This window comes from Lissotriton vulgaris, chromosome 8 (assembly GCF_964263255.1).
Source record: "Lissotriton vulgaris chromosome 8, aLisVul1.2, whole genome shotgun sequence".
Taxonomy (NCBI): domain Eukaryota; kingdom Metazoa; phylum Chordata; class Amphibia; order Caudata; family Salamandridae; genus Lissotriton; species Lissotriton vulgaris.
The window spans coordinates 1,191,784,689-1,191,801,748 of NC_141696.1; the positions used below are offsets into that span (position 1 = coordinate 1,191,784,689).

General features: G+C 43.4%; 1 protein-coding gene across 4 annotated transcripts in view; it reads right to left on the bottom strand.

The window, feature by feature from the left end:
- Positions 1-1,132: 1,132 nt before the first annotated feature.
- Positions 1,133-17,060, bottom strand: part of NHLRC3 (NHL repeat containing 3) — a 110,303-nt gene continuing 94,375 nt past the window's right edge. For 2 of the 4 annotated variants that reach the window (XR_015299342.1, XR_015299341.1), the window contains 3 exons: positions 6,904-7,016; positions 2,328-3,387; positions 1,133-2,270 (listed from right to left, as the gene is read on the bottom strand). Coding sequence is in view for 2 of the 4 variants with exons in the window: in XM_086935063.1 (XP_086791189.1) it covers positions 3,159-3,387; positions 6,904-7,016 (342 nt within the window). In the remaining 2 variants the exon portion in view is untranslated. Of the gene's footprint in view, positions 3,388-6,903; positions 7,017-17,060 lie in introns of all 4 variants that reach the window. The other 2 variants (XM_086935063.1, XM_086935062.1) reach the window with 1 other exon arrangement.

A 17,060-nucleotide genomic window follows, 5' to 3' on the forward strand; every position in this document is an offset into this window, starting at 1 on the left:
TGCACCTACTATATTGTGGTATGCATATAGAGGGGAGGATTCTGGCTTCAGGGTTCAGTGCATGCTATTGCAGAGACCGTTATGGATGCCTACAGCACAGAGGCTATATGGCACCTTTAGTGTGCTACCTGATCAGTGGACCTGTCTTCAATGTGCACCCCCTCTTGGTTGTGAGGCCCTTTACAGGGTGTCATCATAGGGATCACACACTGCCATTCTGTAAGCATTTGTAAATGGGTGCATGTTATATAGTGGTGCATATAATAAAGTATTCTTCCTTTTTACAAGTCAAAATACTAACTGGACAATGATTTACTGAGTATTGTTTGCTGTGTTTCTGAGTGCTGAGTCTCTAACCCACAGCATTTCCCATGAGTACGTCTTACACTACTCGGTCTCGCTACCCTGAGAGTCAAGTATTGAAAAGGGGTACCTGGTTCCCAGAAAAAGGCTCCAGAGTATGAGGGCCCCAGGAAAGTAGTGGCGAACCCCTCATTTGTAATAACCGGGGCCCAATAATCCCTGTCTGCCCTGGGACACTCCGACCTGGATACCCGATTGGTCTTGAGTTACATCTACAGAGAGATGCTCTATTGTATAACAAAGAGTGAAGGAGCTGAACAAGGTGCACCTTGTCCTTCTTTTAAGCTACTCAATTTTGCCCAAGGAGAGAATTTAGGCTTTGACTTATAAAGCATAAATAATGCTGGACTAACAATAGCTTTAAGAGTTGCCATTGGATAAGACTAACAACATGAGCATATTGCACTGTTCAAGGGTTCTACCTATGTACATTTTATCGTTGATAAAAGAAAATGTGTCTGTATTCAAAATTTCTTGTATGTGTTACACGTCAAAAAGGATCTGAATTTTAAGAACAATGGCAATAGGAGACGGAAGGGCCTCTTAAAAATAGTTTTGAAAATGGTAACTACATAGTTTAATTGTTGGTCTAACTATGTTAGAGCCTTATGACGTGAGTCAGAAGAGGTTTGGGATGTCAAATAGAAACTTTTTAAAAAGAGGCAATGTTGGGCTCTTGCTGGTGGCACTTTTGGGCCCGTGTCCTACTGAAATGAATAAAGAAATATCTCCAATAAGTTACAAAGACAGCAGTCCACTGTCCACCTCATTTGTTATTAACATTTTTTATTGCTTTTTTGATATACAGGTACCAAATTTATAACACAGTGCTTTTTTATTGACAAATGACAATACAGTCATAGCAAATGTTGGTTCCCACAGTGAAACAGAGAAAGGAGAAGACATGTAATCATCGCATCGTGTAACAGTAGTATACTTTTGGTGTTGTCAGTACCGCCTTAGAGCACAATTATTAGAGAAATAAATAACAGAGAAGCAACTATATTGATACAAGTGGTTACATTCAGTAAGTCATGAAGGTACTAAGGCAAATGGCGCAACATTTGTCTCAATAAGCACGCGAGTGCTGTATATCAACAATTGTGTAGTTATGAGTGGGGCAAGGGAAGGCACACAGTGGACGCTCCTCTTGTCTTCATCAGACTCATGACTTAACTTCAAATTGTCACTAGTCTATGTCTCATAATGAATATAGCAAATCCCGAAATACCAGCTTTAATTATTCAGCTTAAGAACATTTTTAAACAGACTAATTTAGTCTCAAAATATCAGCTTAAATCATTGTGTAAATAATTATACTTTTATAATTTTTGCTCACATTCTCTATGCATGCATATTTATTTAAAAAAGCAGCTTCAGATACGCTGTAAACTAATTGGTTGTGCCCCAAAAGCGCAGATTAAGATTAGCCTCAAAAGATCAACTTCAAACTTTCTGTAAATTCATTGATTCAGGCCTAAACTAAAGCTTAAATAATTGATAAATCCAGTGATTAGACATGTATCTCGTTCAAGTATTAGACAAATTCGCTACATTTACTGATGTGGCCCAAAGCACCAGCTTCGAACATTCAGTAAAGGGAAGGATTTGGCCCCAAAACATAACTCGCATATACACACAATATGCACCGAGTTATCCCCATTCCACTCTACGTCAGCCACCGTGTTGTGAAGAGAGCTGCGTAAACAGGTGCATCTAGGAGCCTTCGGCAGTTCCTGTGGTTTTTGACAACACTGGATCTGAGGAGATGGAGGAGAGGGGTATAGATATAGTGTGGTGTGCAGCACTGGTGAATAGTTGCAAGGTTGACATGTATGTCAGTATCAAAATTGGCTCTTCCTGTGGAGGCAGATGGGAGAGGGAGATGCAGTAGACATTACACCCACCTTGGCCAGTCATGCAGTCATAAGAGGAGACGGAGATGCAGTAGACATTACGCCTACCTTGGCCAGTCATGCAGTCATAAAGGCAGGGGCGAGAGGGAGTTGCAGTAGACATTGGTAAACATTATGTCCACCTTGGCTGGTCATGCAGTCATAACCTTTTGCTTGCCAAACTGAATGACGTAAATTAGCACCTTCCAACCCACCAGCTCCCTATTTATGTACCCTTACCATACCTGTCCCTAGGCCGTAAGCTACCCATAGAAGGTGGGGTAAGTGCGTGTGGGTGATTTAACAGACGTTCAACGAGAAGACCACGGATTGCAAAGAGAAGACAGGTATATTACAAAGCAATGGTTGCAGAGGAGCCACCAGGACACCCACCCTCTTACCGCTTAACTGGCACATTGGTCATCATTATGTGCTCTCAGTCAAGTCCACCTGCTCAATTAGAAGGACAAAAAAAATCACAAACCATCTTTGCTTTATTTGAATGCCTTTGACTCTTTCATACAGATGAATCTCTGACAAGGATACACCATTTTACAATTTCTGCTACCGAAATATCAATCCATCTTTACCTTAAATGTGAGTAGATGATATTAAGCAAATGAAGCCAGCTTCACGTAGAAGCGTCCCAAAAAGAGCCTGGGCTATACAGGTATATTTTCTGTTAATGTTAAAACCTTTCACTTCCCATTCATGTGTGATGGATTTACAGCAGTGACAAGGTTTACTCAGGAATAGAAAAATTCATGCTTTTAGCCACTGATTTTGTTTCAGCCAATAGATAAACACTGAACTTCAAGGCTGACTATCTGTTGCCATTAAACTGAACTTAAAAACCCAAAGAGGGATCTTAAAATCAATGTATTACCATCAACGTTTGGCTCATTTGTGTGGCACAAATTTCTGCACTTGTTCTGACCCAAGTTCTGCTACATAAAAAGCACCAGTTTTCACGTTTACATCCACAAGATGAGGCCGCACTCCATCCGCGAGCTGGATCTGGGTCACTATGACGCAGTCCCCGATGGTTCCAATGGGCGGTACGGCTAAGATGTTAACTCTGCTAATGGTTAGTTGGACTACAATGAGATAATTTTCACCAGGAGTCAACCTACAAAGAGAGAAATGAGAGGCAAGTGTTTAATGGTCTTGTTAACTCACAGTGTCCATTAAAAAAAATAGAAACCCTGAGAAAAGAGTGAGATCTGCAGCTCATAAGCCTCGAACAGATAATATACAAGACAAATCTAAATCTTAGTAAAGCAGATGTCCTTAAGAACCACTGAAAACCAAGGATGCCAAAGAGCTACCGTGGCTCATCACACGTCTTGGGCTCAAGGAAGTTTTATTTACATGACTTCTGGGATCTTGGTCACAAAGATTATTTTGTGTGTAAATTATACTTAAATATGTAAAAGTGGGTAATACTGGGGCTTTGTTCAGAAAGGTATTATGGAGTACATAGAGTTGTACTTTTGTAGTACTATTTTATATACTCTTATGGGCATCTGTGAACTGTCCAAACAACATCTCAAATGGCAATAAAATAGGACTGTTTACTGACTGAGCCCTCCTTACCCTTCTACTAATAAGGAGTTGAGCAACTTAGGACTGATACAAAAAGGCATGTAAGGGCATGAAAAATAATGCTTTTTTAGTACTTCTTCCCATACTAATAAATGGGTTTGTAAATCTGCCACATGAATGAAAAGCTGATAAGTGATTTACAAATACAATTTTACTTGCAAAGGTGTGACTTGCTCATAAGCAAATGCTGCTATACCTGCAGATGCACTGATTCTTATGTGTCCCATAAAGGAAAACTAAGTGCTTTCTTGGGCAGAAGTTAATGTGCATGCGATGGACAATCACAGAGCTAAAACTCTATGGGTAGTAAATTACCCTTGAATTTAACCTGGTATATGCAATGCAAACAAACAGTGTGTGAGAGTTCATTGATCACCACATTTTTCAAGAGCATGTGATGCGATAGAAATTGTAATGTGGAAAGTTGTTATCCCATGAGAACAAAAAAGAAAATTAAAATGTACTTGTGAAATTTCCTGCTTAAAATCCACACATGAAAAGTTGGAGAACAGAATAAAACACTAGGGAGATTATAGAGATAGTAAACTAACAAAGAGTTAATGCTCAGCAGTGCATAGGCATACAGAAAGTATGACTACTTGGTGATGTGGGCTCCATAGCTTTATGCTTCCTATAGACGGGTAAGACCTAAATGGTCTCTGTACCCAGCAGTTTTGAGGTTATCCAAGTCTTAACCGCTTTGCCGGGGTATTGACTTTTGGGTTGCAGTAGCTAGCCCAGGGGTGATGCCTACTTCCCCCATTTATAATTAAGTCAAATGACCTTTGGCAAATAAGATAACTTCCATATCCTTTATTTTAACAACTGAAAAGTTTCACAAACGATATCTGGATTTTGCATGCAATAATGATGTTAAACACTGAAACAACGGCATAGGGACGCCTGACAAGAATCATCTTCGATGCAACTGTTGCTGGGTTACCCACAGATGTTCATGAACATCTGTCTGAATGAAAGCTGGAAGAAAGGTGAGGGAAACTGCTTCTAGAGAAAATCACACGGGTCAGTCCATCCCGCAACTGTCCTCTCTTCTCATTCCCTCTTTCTCATCTTGCTCCTTTATTCCCAGGATCTTTCTGGATAGGATGCGCAAGATTTCCCATCAACGTTGACACCTGGAGGAAGTACCTGCATGGTGTCATTTAGGTGTCCAGCCCACAATAAAGCTCCTGGGAGCAGGGCAACATCTTTGTATAGCCAGCGCTTGAAGGAGGACTCCAAGAAAACACATCAATCTGACTGGCAGTGGTCTACTAGCAACTAAGGGTACACCCTACAATTTGTGTAAAGCAAAGTGACTATCTACATTGGCATAGAGATTTGTGGACCCTGCTGCAGAGTGTACAGCTAACATATGGAAGTTTTAATACAGACCTTGCACATACACCTAATCCACAATGTTGTCACCCACTGTATCAACAAGGATAAGTAGATGTGGTGTTCGAATAGTAGCTCTAAATGTTCCTGCACATACTTACTATTGACGATGTAGTGTAGTAGATATTGTGGAGTCCAAATGTACAGGTCAATATTATGGACCTGGGATTTTGGCACATAACGCCGCCATTGTGCTGAAAGTGGTACTGCAGCCTTCCCATTTCATCAAAGCTAAGACTAACCATGATGCACCACGGAATCAATGCTGGCCTGCCCTGGTGCTGACCTTGCCTAAGTAAATGGCCCATGTCAAACAACGGAGTCTGGAGACAAAGACACAGAGCATGAAGCAGCTCACTCTACCGCTCACCAAGACCTGTAGGAGGGCTTACAGGATCATCAAAAATTGCAGGTGAGTGGAGTGAAGTCATGGCATGGTTCGCTCCGAATGGCAGTTTATTTATCTGTTCATCCTTTGTGCGACCCATCATGTGACTTTCTGGGTACCCACTATACTTCATCCAATGTGACATTGAGTACAGTCCCATCAGCGACACGGGTGGTGGAAAAAGAGTCATACACTCAGACTTGGGGATTTCCGGATCACACCTTGCGGTGAAGGGTATATAAAATGTCTTTTATGCTAGTCATATCCCATAGCTCAGAGAGGCCCTGTGACCCTTATGTGTCCGTTCTGTGGGACCACAACCCAATCTCCACTATGGTCCAGATGTAGAGCCACTAACCGGAGAAACCTTTGGGTCATGTGATGGAACATTTTAATGATACTGCTCAACTCCAAACAAAAGGTAATGGGAGGAATGCTTGCAATTTGTCTAACCAGTTTGGACCTACCCGTATGCAGATCAGTCTTTACCCTGCTCCAATAGGAACAGTCCTTGAACCGAAATGCAAGCAATTCAACACTGGTTGCACCCTGCGTATGCTAGATATATAGTTCTAAGTGGCAGGGGTTTGCCCAGACATGGGTCCTGTGCTCACTGCGCCACTGGAATCAAGCTACACCCGACTGCATAACCCCAATCAGGGAGAACTCTGTCGTTGCTTGCTTGTGTTCTGATAAGGAACTAGATAAGAAAGGGACGAAGGGTGAATATAAAATATTCATTTGGGGGAAATCACTGCTTGCCACTACTTGAGATCCAGGACAATCAATACTTTTTCAACATTCAAGGCATCCATAAATCTCACTAAGGAGAGTAATAGCAGAGGACCATGCTGCTGCAATAAATAACACTTGTCATTATGAAAGTGATTAATCTTTTAAAAGATCATCACTAATTAATACATCAATAAATCACATTAATTATTATAATGCTGTCATTCGTTTTAATGCACCTAATTGGAGGGAATCAATATATTTCCCAACTGTTGCATGGCAGGATACTGTATGACATCTGACATAAATATCGTGGCCTTAATTTATTTATTTTTTAAGTCCCATTTGATGTAAATTTTCTATTAACGCCGATGGGCCAATATGTTTGTTGCCGATATTTAGGACTAGACATTTATGACAGACAAAAGCCTGGCAATGATATTCTGGCACCACACCTTCCCAAATCACAGTGTTGGTAAAACAGGGGAGCGTGTTTTATTTTCATCTGAGATGTGTGTTTACCTGACAGAATAGGGACCATCTTCTGTGAAACAGCTTGTCCATTCTCCCAACCACTCTCCAGAGTCCTTGGCAAAAACCTGAATCCGTTTGTTTCCTCTATCAGCCACCCACACCTGGAAGCACAGGGAAGAAACAGAAGGGCTAGCTTATGAACTGGACAACAGGCAAAAGAGTCCATGGGCCAGTGAAGAGATAACACGATTAACATGGACGGACGCCATCACAGCAGGACATGCTCACAATCCGCATACGACACCACGCAAATTGAATCCTCAAAGAACTCTGCTAAAGAACTTTATCTGGTAATAAACACACTTACCAGACAGCCTGGTTATAAAGGAGACCAGATTAGTCAGTCTTTTTGTGATACTATTGCTCAGCACTTTAGAAATTAAACAGATCATATGTCTTAGTTGTTTGCTCAATTCAATAACAATAACCTGCCAGTAATCAGTATCAGGTTGGACGGCTATTCTGATAGCAACTCCCCACTGGCCGTATTTGACACCTTCTCCCCAGTCACAATAGTGTAAACAGAGGATCTCGTACAGTCCACCAAATCCGGCTCACCGGATGATCCGTGCCTTCCCTCAGTGCTTAAGCCCATTTCAAATACCATAGCTCCTAAACTCACCGATATCTTTAATTCCATGTTTATCTCGGTATCTTCCCTATTTCTTGGAAAAGGGCATCCATTCTCACGCTCCCAAAAAAAACTAATCTTGATCCGGAACATCCGGCTAATTATCGGCCCATCTCTAGACTCTCCTTTCCCTCCAAAATAATTGAAACGATTATGAACATACAGCTGAATCAGTTCATCAAAGCGAATAAATGTCTCGATCCCACTCAATTTGGGTTCAGATTGGAACACAGCACCGAGACAGCCCTCATTAAGGCAACGGATGAACTAAAATGTATCCTGGATGAGGGTGGATCGGCAGAACTGATCCTGTTAGATCTATCTGTGGCCTTTGACACGGTGGACCATTCCATCTCGATCCACTGTCTGGAAGTGATCGGCATAAAGAAGCTAGCCTTAAAATTACTTACATCCTTCCTCTCTGATAGAGGAAATCTGGTCAAAGTAGACACTTCCTCGTCTACATCTTTTTCCTTACCCTATGGAGTTCCACAGGGTTCATCACTCAGCCCCACTCTTTTGAATATTTATGTAGCTGAACTGGCTCCTCCTATTCAATCCTACAGCCTCTCGCTCACCTCCTACATGAATGAACTGCAAATCGTGCTTTCCGCCTCCAACAACACTAGTCATTGAATCCAGAATGGTATGCGCCAAATCAATTCTTGGATGAGCAAGCATTGCCTTAAGCTTAATTCTGAGAAGACCGAGGTGAACCTACCTGGAAAAAATCCTAACTTCTGGTCAGCACCCTGTTGGTCAGCAGAAATGGGACTACTTCCTACCACCACCAATAAAGCCAAGATCTTAGGGTCATCCTGTATGACAAACTAGATCTCGGTAAGCAAATCAATGCAGTTATTTCATCCTCTTACTACACCCTTAGAATCCTTAGGAAAATATTGAATTTTCTCCCCATCAGTGCCGGGAAGACAGTTATTTCCACCTTAATACTATCAAAAAGACTTGATGTTATGGCCTATACAACTGCCTGCAGGTCCAATAGGTCAACAACCTTCAAGTTCTGCAGAATTCAGCCACAAGATTACTACTAGGACTGTGCAGGCATCACTCTGTCTCTCTTGCCATAAAAGATCTTCACTGGCTAAATGTAAAGAATAGGATCAAATTCAAATCTCTTAAGTCTTACCTATAAGACCCTCCATGACTCTGGACCACTCTTTTTGAGGAAAGCTTTTTCACAGTACACCCCCACCAGAAATATAAGATCACTGGGATCCTTCAAAATAAAACCATTAGATGTAAAAACATTCTAAACGGAGAGGAAGCAGCTTCCTGGCAGGAGCAACCAAACAATGGGCTCTCCTCCCTTTGCACATCAGATCAGCCTCTCCCTTCTACAATTCAGGAAATCACTAAAAACCTGGCTTTTTAATCAGTAGCTTTCTCCTTTTGCACTAGCTCTGCACTCTGATTAGCGCCAAGACACCTCCGGGTATATGTTGCGCTTTACAAGTTTTTTTTAACATAACATAACAATTGAGCTCAGCAGCTATCTTATCTTCCATACAGCATGTCTTGTTAAACTTCTCATTTCTTTTAAAAGCATCCTATTTTTCTTTAAGAAAAACTGTCAATATTTTTTGTTAAATGATTGAATTGTTTAAAAGCAATCACAGACATGAAGATCTGCTGACCCCAGCCAGCCACAATCCCGGTGATGGTGGCAAATCATAGTGGGTCACAATTTGCAACCTACTGCATGAATATTCAGGAGGTAGGCCGAACTGTGATCACTAAGAATTGTATTTTGCAAACAAACTTATCAGTATATAGGTCGGTTTGTAAAAAAAACACGCTGGTCGCATAAGTGCTAGCACACATTGTGACCATTATTTTGCTACCAGTGTTTAGTAATCTGGCCCTCGGTCTCTTACGTCTTCCAGTGACAACACCACCTGGGAAGTCTCTTCGCACCAACAATGGACGGAACCCTCCTCCCTGCTCTGAATGAAACACATTGGTTTTTTCTTGCTGGTGTGTCAGGATGTATGTCAGAAAACAGGAGAAAGAACGGCCTTTCTCCAGCTGCCCCTGTAAGATCTGCATAATGTGGTATCACCATGAGAGACTCTCCAGCATCTGTTACAGATGTGTACTTTCTCTTGGGGATTTTAATGCAGAGGAAGACCAAGCTGCTTCCAAGCATGACAGTCACAAATTCATGTACCAGCCCAAACCTTTTACCATATCAGACAGTCACGGGGAGTTCCCTGTACCCTCATTTGGGTACCTCTTTGAAGGTTGTTAAGTCTCAGTAGAGACACGTTTATCCACTTAAGACTAAAAATGAATGTAAAAATGAGAAGGTCTACATATATGATCAGCCCTCCCATAGCTCTCCCTGGGGCTGACCTATGTGCAGGGACTGAAAAACACTTAAACACTTAAACCCTTCCAGGGAGAAATGGTTACAATCAATCATCCAGGTCTCCTGCAGGCATATTACATGAAACCTGGCGATGTATTGCCTCCATTCCTGATCTTCGTATTTGGCAGCAAGTCCTGCTACATTCCAGGATAGTATTTTCAGTCCATCCCGCCCAACTGTTCTTCTTGTCCTGTCCCTGGGGGGATGAGTGATTAAGACACCTTTGATTAAAACATCTCAAAATGAGTTAGCGCAGAGAGGGGAAAGCAAGGGGGTAAATATGGCAGAGAGTACCCAACTATGTACTGTGAGGGAGATCGAGTCAACGGGACCAGATAGCATTGATTTAGGCACCCAATTATTAAATATAAATAAGGCAGCTGACCCTAATGAAATTACTATACTTGAAGGAAACGCACTCACTCATCCCCCCAGGGACAGGACAAGAAGAACAGTTGGGCGGGATGGACTGAAAATACTATCCTGGAATGTAGCAGGACTTGCTGCCAAATACGAAGATCATGAATGGAGGCAATACATCGCCGGGTTTCATGTAATATGCCTGCAGGAGACCTGTATGATTGATTGTAACCATTCTCCCTGGAAGGGTTTAAGTGTTTTTCAGTCCCTGCACATAGGTCAGCCCCAGGGAGAGCTATGGGAGGGCTGATCATATATGTAGACCTTCTCATACAAGGGGTCTGGTCCAACCTCAACTGGGAATCACAGAACATGCTGGCAGTGGGCTTTCGCTCAAAAGGGTTAAACATCATCCTGGTTAATTGGTACAATGTGGTGGGGGCAAATGGGAAAGGAAACACAATAAAAGAACTGGATTCCCGCCTAAATGCCCAGCTGACGATGGTGCCAATGGCAAAATCGGCAGCAGCTCCATCTTTAGACCTGGTAGGGGATTTTAACTGTCATCTTTGCGCAAACCTTAGGCCATTAAATAAGGATTGGTCACGGTGTACAGTGGAGAGAGGGCCACACTTCTCGCATCCTATGGAAGGGGTGGAGTTAGATAAGGTGCTGAAAGGCCACAATTTGGTCCATACAATGGACCTGATAGAAATGAGCAGTGGTGAGGAGCTCAATCCTACTTTTAAGGGCAGAGGATGTCGGTCGTACATTGACTACATTATGGTGTCACCTATACTCAAAGGCTGGGTTAGTAGGGTGGACATAGAAGTAGCACATTTAGCGATCAAAACCCCCTGGTGCTAGAATTAAAAGGCGCAACTATTAAAAACACATCATGTGCGGTAGGAGCGACAGAGAAGATATCAGACCAAGGGAGAAGACTTAGATGGCCTAAAATAGATGGGGATAATTTTTACAAGAATTTAATAATTACAGGCGCAGATCCACTAAATACATGCCTCGACCCCAATATTGAGGGGGTCGCTGTAGTAATTGCATTTGAAAAGATGGCACACCTCATTGACGGACTATTAAGGACCACTAGGACTAGGATACCAATGACCCCCGAACCTAGATGGTTCGATAAAGAATGCTCAAAGGCACACAAAGATCTTAAATCTAGCCTAAAAATACCCCCTAGAGATAGTATTTACATAGCTCAATGTAGGCTGACCTACAAGAAGGCACTAAAAGCCTGTAAAACCAGTCTTCAAATACAAGCCTGGGCGGATCTAAGGGAGGCGGCGGAAAGAAGAGACCTGACTGAGTTCTGGAAAATTATAAATAAACCATGTTTCCAGGACTCAAATGCCCCACAAATTTTAAGCACCATTTTGCCAGAGCAGTGGCACTCCCATTTCAGAAATGTATACAATCACACGGGAGAAATAAACAATGATGAAGGGCAGAGGTTAAAACTGACTGCACGGCCAGAGATTACCCTGGCTGAAGTGGAAGGGGCAATCCTGGGGCTAACTAAAAATAAGGCGCCTGGCCCGGATGGAATTCCTCCTGACCTATACCTCAGTAGAATAGAGCTGTGGGCGCCCATCCTCACGAGGGTCTTGAACGCGGCAGTGGAGGCGGGTCTGCCGCATTCTTGGTCCTTGGCAACCATAGTTCCAATTTTCAAAAAAGGAAATCGAGATGACCCCCAATTGCTATCGCCCGATATCTTTGATTGATGTCAAGGCGAAGGTCCTGGGTAGGGTGGTTTTAAATCGCCTGACCGAATGGGCAGATACCCACCGGGTAATAACAGACACGCAATATGGGTTTAGGGAGGGGAGGTCGACCACGGACCAATGCCTGAATCTCTACTTGTTGCTCTCTAAGTACACCATAGCCAGCAAGGAGGCAGTCTACCTGGGGTTCATGGACCTCTCTGCGGCATTCGATCATGTGAATAGAGAGAAGCTATGGGCCCTGATGAAAGGTTTAGGGGTGGACCAGGATTTAGTTAACATCCTAAAGGCTTTGTACTGGAACACAACAGCGTCCGTCCATTTTAACCAAGACGGAAGCAAGACCTCACCATTTCCAAGCAGTAGTGGAGTGCGGCAGGGCTGCATTTTAGCTCCTTTTTTGTTTTCACTTTATATTAATAATTTAGATAGGGATTTATGCAAACTTGGAGTGGACTCCCCGCAAGTAGGCACCCGCCCAGTTCCCGTCCTGCTTTACGCGGACGACGCAGTGTTATTAGCCCAGACACCGCAGGGATTACAGAGGCTCATTGATGGATTTTGTGAGTTTTATTGCCTCACTTGATTTGACAGCAAATTTGGACAAATCGTATGTTATGCTGGCGGGAGCCAGACCAGACAAGAAATTTTCTTATAAGATAGAAACCCATAAAATTAGTCTGGTGCAGTCCTTTCCCAATTTAAGAGTACTATTTGATGGGCTTCTAAAGTTTAGATCTTTAGTGGACAAACACTGGTGTCCTCATCTGGTGCTATAATGGGGTATGAGAGAAGGCTGGGGAGATGGTCTCCCAAGCAAGTGATGAATTTGTACAGATCAATATGTTGTGCTAAGGCTGCTTACGGGGAGGAAGTTTGGGGTTTTGTGAACATATACCCGGTCCAGGCAGAGGAAAACAAATTCTTCAGAAGGATATTGAAAGTCCCATCTAGTACATCTGCCTACATTTTACACGAGGAACTGGGAGAACCCTACATTGAAGACAAGATTAAGATCAGACCACTTTTGGCCTGGGTGAAAATCTGGTACAACCCCGAGGCAGACCTCAGTAGACAAATTATCACAGATTGTTTGAAACGAGACAAATGGAGCTCTATCCCCTGGCTAAATTATGTAAAGTGCACCCTAGAGTCCATTGGCTGTAAGAACCTCTTCACGGAACCTGAAGCCCTTACTGCCCAGAATAAAACGACCGTCAAGAAAATGTTTGGGGAATGGGCAATTGCAAGGAGGGCGGCTACTGAAGAGTGTAAATCTACAGTTGTGGCTTATAGATTATTGAAAATAGAGAGTGGAAGGGAACCTTATCTCTCACTGATCCATAATGTACAGGACAGATTTTATATGACCCGTTTTAGATTTAACCTGTTGCACCACTTGTTGGCTGATCCCCCCGGTTTTACCTTAACGGTCGAGCAGAAGGGTACCTGCGGCTGCGACAATAGGTCTCCGCAGGATACCCTTCGTTTTGTTTTGCTGTGCCCTTTTTATTCATTACCTAGGCGAAAGTTCCTGGTGGGATTACTGAAACAAGCCAAGTTTAAACATGCTAAGGTAGCATTCATGTTTTTACAGAAGGCTAATGATGCATATACCCTTTTCTGTATTATGAGTTTTATTAAGATGGCAGTGAGGCTAAGGAACTCAAGAGAGATGAGCTGAATATGATGCCCTGCAAATTGAGACTTTGGATTAAATGACATGAAATGTATTTGATGAACTATTTTTTAATGTATTTTTAACTGTTTTTATGTACTTTTATGGTATCTTTTTAAGTGCCGAATAAATAAATATTTGATTTGATTTGATTTGAATGTAAAAATGTAATGAAATGATCCCATTAAGGTTTAGACATAGAATGGTCGTGGAGTCAAGCAAGTAAAGGGGCTGTCTAGAGCAGAGGTCTTCAAACTTTTGAATGCCGAGACCCCCCTGTCAAAAATTTCAGGCATGAGGACCCCCTCCTTACAAAAAGTTCTAGAACTTAGTACTGTATATGTTGAAATATACGAGTTATCACATCATCTATTCACAAAACAAAATAAATATGGATAAATAAATATGGATAAATACAGACAGCAAGAGACTGGTTTGAGTAGAAAATGTTTCTCAGCAATTCTTTTTAAGCATGGCCCACTCTCCTACTACCCTCCTTAAGCCTCACTGCTGCAGGTGAAACCTGCCTCCTAGTCCTTACTTTCTCTGTCTCAGGGTTGCTACCCTCAGAGATCAGGCCCTGGGCCACAGCCCACAAGGAAACTACAGACAATGCAGTATCTAAGATAGACTCACCTACCCATCTCTGTTTCTCAGGGTCCATGCCAACTGCCACTGCTTCTTGCCCTCCCCCAGGTTTCATTTGGCCCCATCAATAAAAATTGGGACGCACAACCTGCTTACTCCTCATGGACAACCTCCATACTACCAGGGGATGCTATGGAGCAGACCACCAAGTCTGCCTCTTCAGGGTCACACCTTACTTACCTTTTCCAGGGAACCACATTGCATCCCTCTTTACCGAGAGGCCAGGCTCTGAAGCCAGCCTTAGAGCTCCGCAGAGAACCCTAGTTTGCATAGGAATGCTAAATTACACTAGGGGAGAGAGAGTCTAATTAATAGCAAAAGACACGAAATGTGATCTAAAAACACTGGCAGCGTTCGTTGCTTGCTTGTGACACCATATACCACTAAAACATCTGCTCTCATTAGCTATGTATTTTTCAAGGTTTTACTGTAACTACTGGCAAATAATTTGTTTGTTAGTGCCTCCAAATCAAATAAATGTGAAATATAAACATTGTTCTCTAAAGAAAATCCTATTATCGAATACGAAGTTCCAGGTGCCACGGAAACCAGGAAACAGCCACGGGATAGTATTTCAAGGCAGTCACGAAGAAACCACTAAGAAGCACGAAAAGGACACCAGCTGCTGGAAAAACACTGCAGAAGCAAGGACAACGAGGAAGATCAGGAAATGCAGCAGGAGTGCAAGGCAGGAGTGCAAGGCAGCAGCAACAACAAACAAAAACATTGAAGCACTCCAGAGGCTTCGCCAGATCATATTCATGGCCCCAGTTCCCGGCATTTCCTGATGTTAAATCTGCATTTTCTCAGACAATCACCCATGACGCTGTATGCTTTCACGCTGCCCTCCAATCAGAGAACACCTGAAGATGCCATACACTTCAATCAATCAATCAATCAATGACACTTATAGAGCGCGCTACATACCCGTAGGGTCTCAAGGCGCTGGCACTTAACACTTAACTTACATGTTCCTCTTACAAAACTGCCCAAAGTATGTAAAAACTGCACGATGTATGCCTGATCTTGGTGTTCTTTTTCCGGAGACACGTTTTAATGCCAAACTGCTCAGTCTTGTTTCGGAATCCAAAACGAATATAGCAAACGTTTTGGATTGCAGCTTCAGGCAGTTCCAGGCAAAAGTGCGATGGGAATGCGCGACCCCCTTTCTAGGACTCCATGCCCCCCCTGGGGGTCGCGCCCCACAGATTGAAGACCCCTGGTCTAGAGAATGTGAAGACTTTGACGTATCGTGCTAGTATTTATTAAGTTACCAGTTTCGGATTTTGATTGTTATTTTATTTAATGCGATTTTATTTAGCGCAAACTTTACCCGAAGGTGTCACAGCGCTTTACATAAGAACCAGTTTCAATACATAAGGACTTCGGATTACGTGCGTTACATAAAAGATACAAGCAGAAAAAATTGCAAATGTACACGTTGTAAAGTCACACAAGGAAAAGAGTCACTAAAGGAAGCGATATAAATGGATAAACTCTAAGCGTCACATTTGAATGGTCTACATATACTAGTGATTAGAGTTATCTCTATATACATATATATACAAATAGTAGAATTGGGTGGGAGTAGGGAGGGTGGGAGGCATACTGGGGTATGGAAAAAAGGCAAATCAGAAACATTTGAGGATCGTCAAGGGGGAAACGAGGGAGAAGGGCAAAGGCAGAGGGAACGGACAAGATGGTGGGCCAGGGTCAGGAGAAAGAAGCGGCTGAGAGCAGCAGCAAACTAGCGGCAAGGACAAAAGAAAAAAAAAGAAATAATAAAGAAGTCCATGAAAGAGGAACAGAGCAGAGGGGGGCAGCCACAGGAGCAAGGAGGGAAAGGCATTGGGGGACCCCCGAAACCAAAACTAGTCAATTAGATGGACAAACGCTCAGGGGCCACTGGGTAGCAGAGTCGCCGGGGATGTTCAAAGGCACAGTCTCTGGGTCGCACGGGCAGCAGTGCCCCTCAGGCTGCACGCAGCATGCCAAATGTCCGTGGAAGTCTGCGTGGGTGCCAGAGACGCAGTACAGGAAGACACGCACCCCCAGGTAAAGACAGCAAAGAAAAGCCCGGGGGCGTCACGCTGTAGTGTCGAGATTCTCCCTGAAACTGCACCCCTGTACCTGGCAATAAGGAAAGGCAACAGCAGCAGAGTGGATGTAAGATGAAGCGTCCTCATATCGCCTCTTGGTTATTTGGCATCCCTATGCAGAGGGCGAGGCGGCTGGAAGTGAAAGTAATAGAAGGGTGAACGCTGCAATACAGGGCCCACCAGTTGATGCAGAGGTTCAGCAGTGCGCAGGTCGATCTGGCAGAGTTGGTGGTACCGGTGGTCTGTAGTCGCCGCCATCTTGGAACCAGGCATGCCACGAGTTAGCGCCATATGGTGAGTTCCGCAGAGGAGAACAGGGGTATGCGTTGTTACTCGCGCTGGTGCCCCCGGATCCGACCATACACCGCCAGATTCCAGAAGTTCGCCAGGCGAACAGCGGGAGTCAGCGGCCTAATGTCGCAAGGGTGCCGCCATCTTAGGGTCAGACGATGGATCGCATGGTGTCCCTGCCAGGTAAGCCTCTCGCCGAAGAGCAGGGAGCGCTTCTCTACACCTGCGCTGGAAACCGGCTCACCTTGGGTGCGAGAGTCGGCGAGGAGAAAGCCAGGTCTCGGGAGCGCCGTCCTCA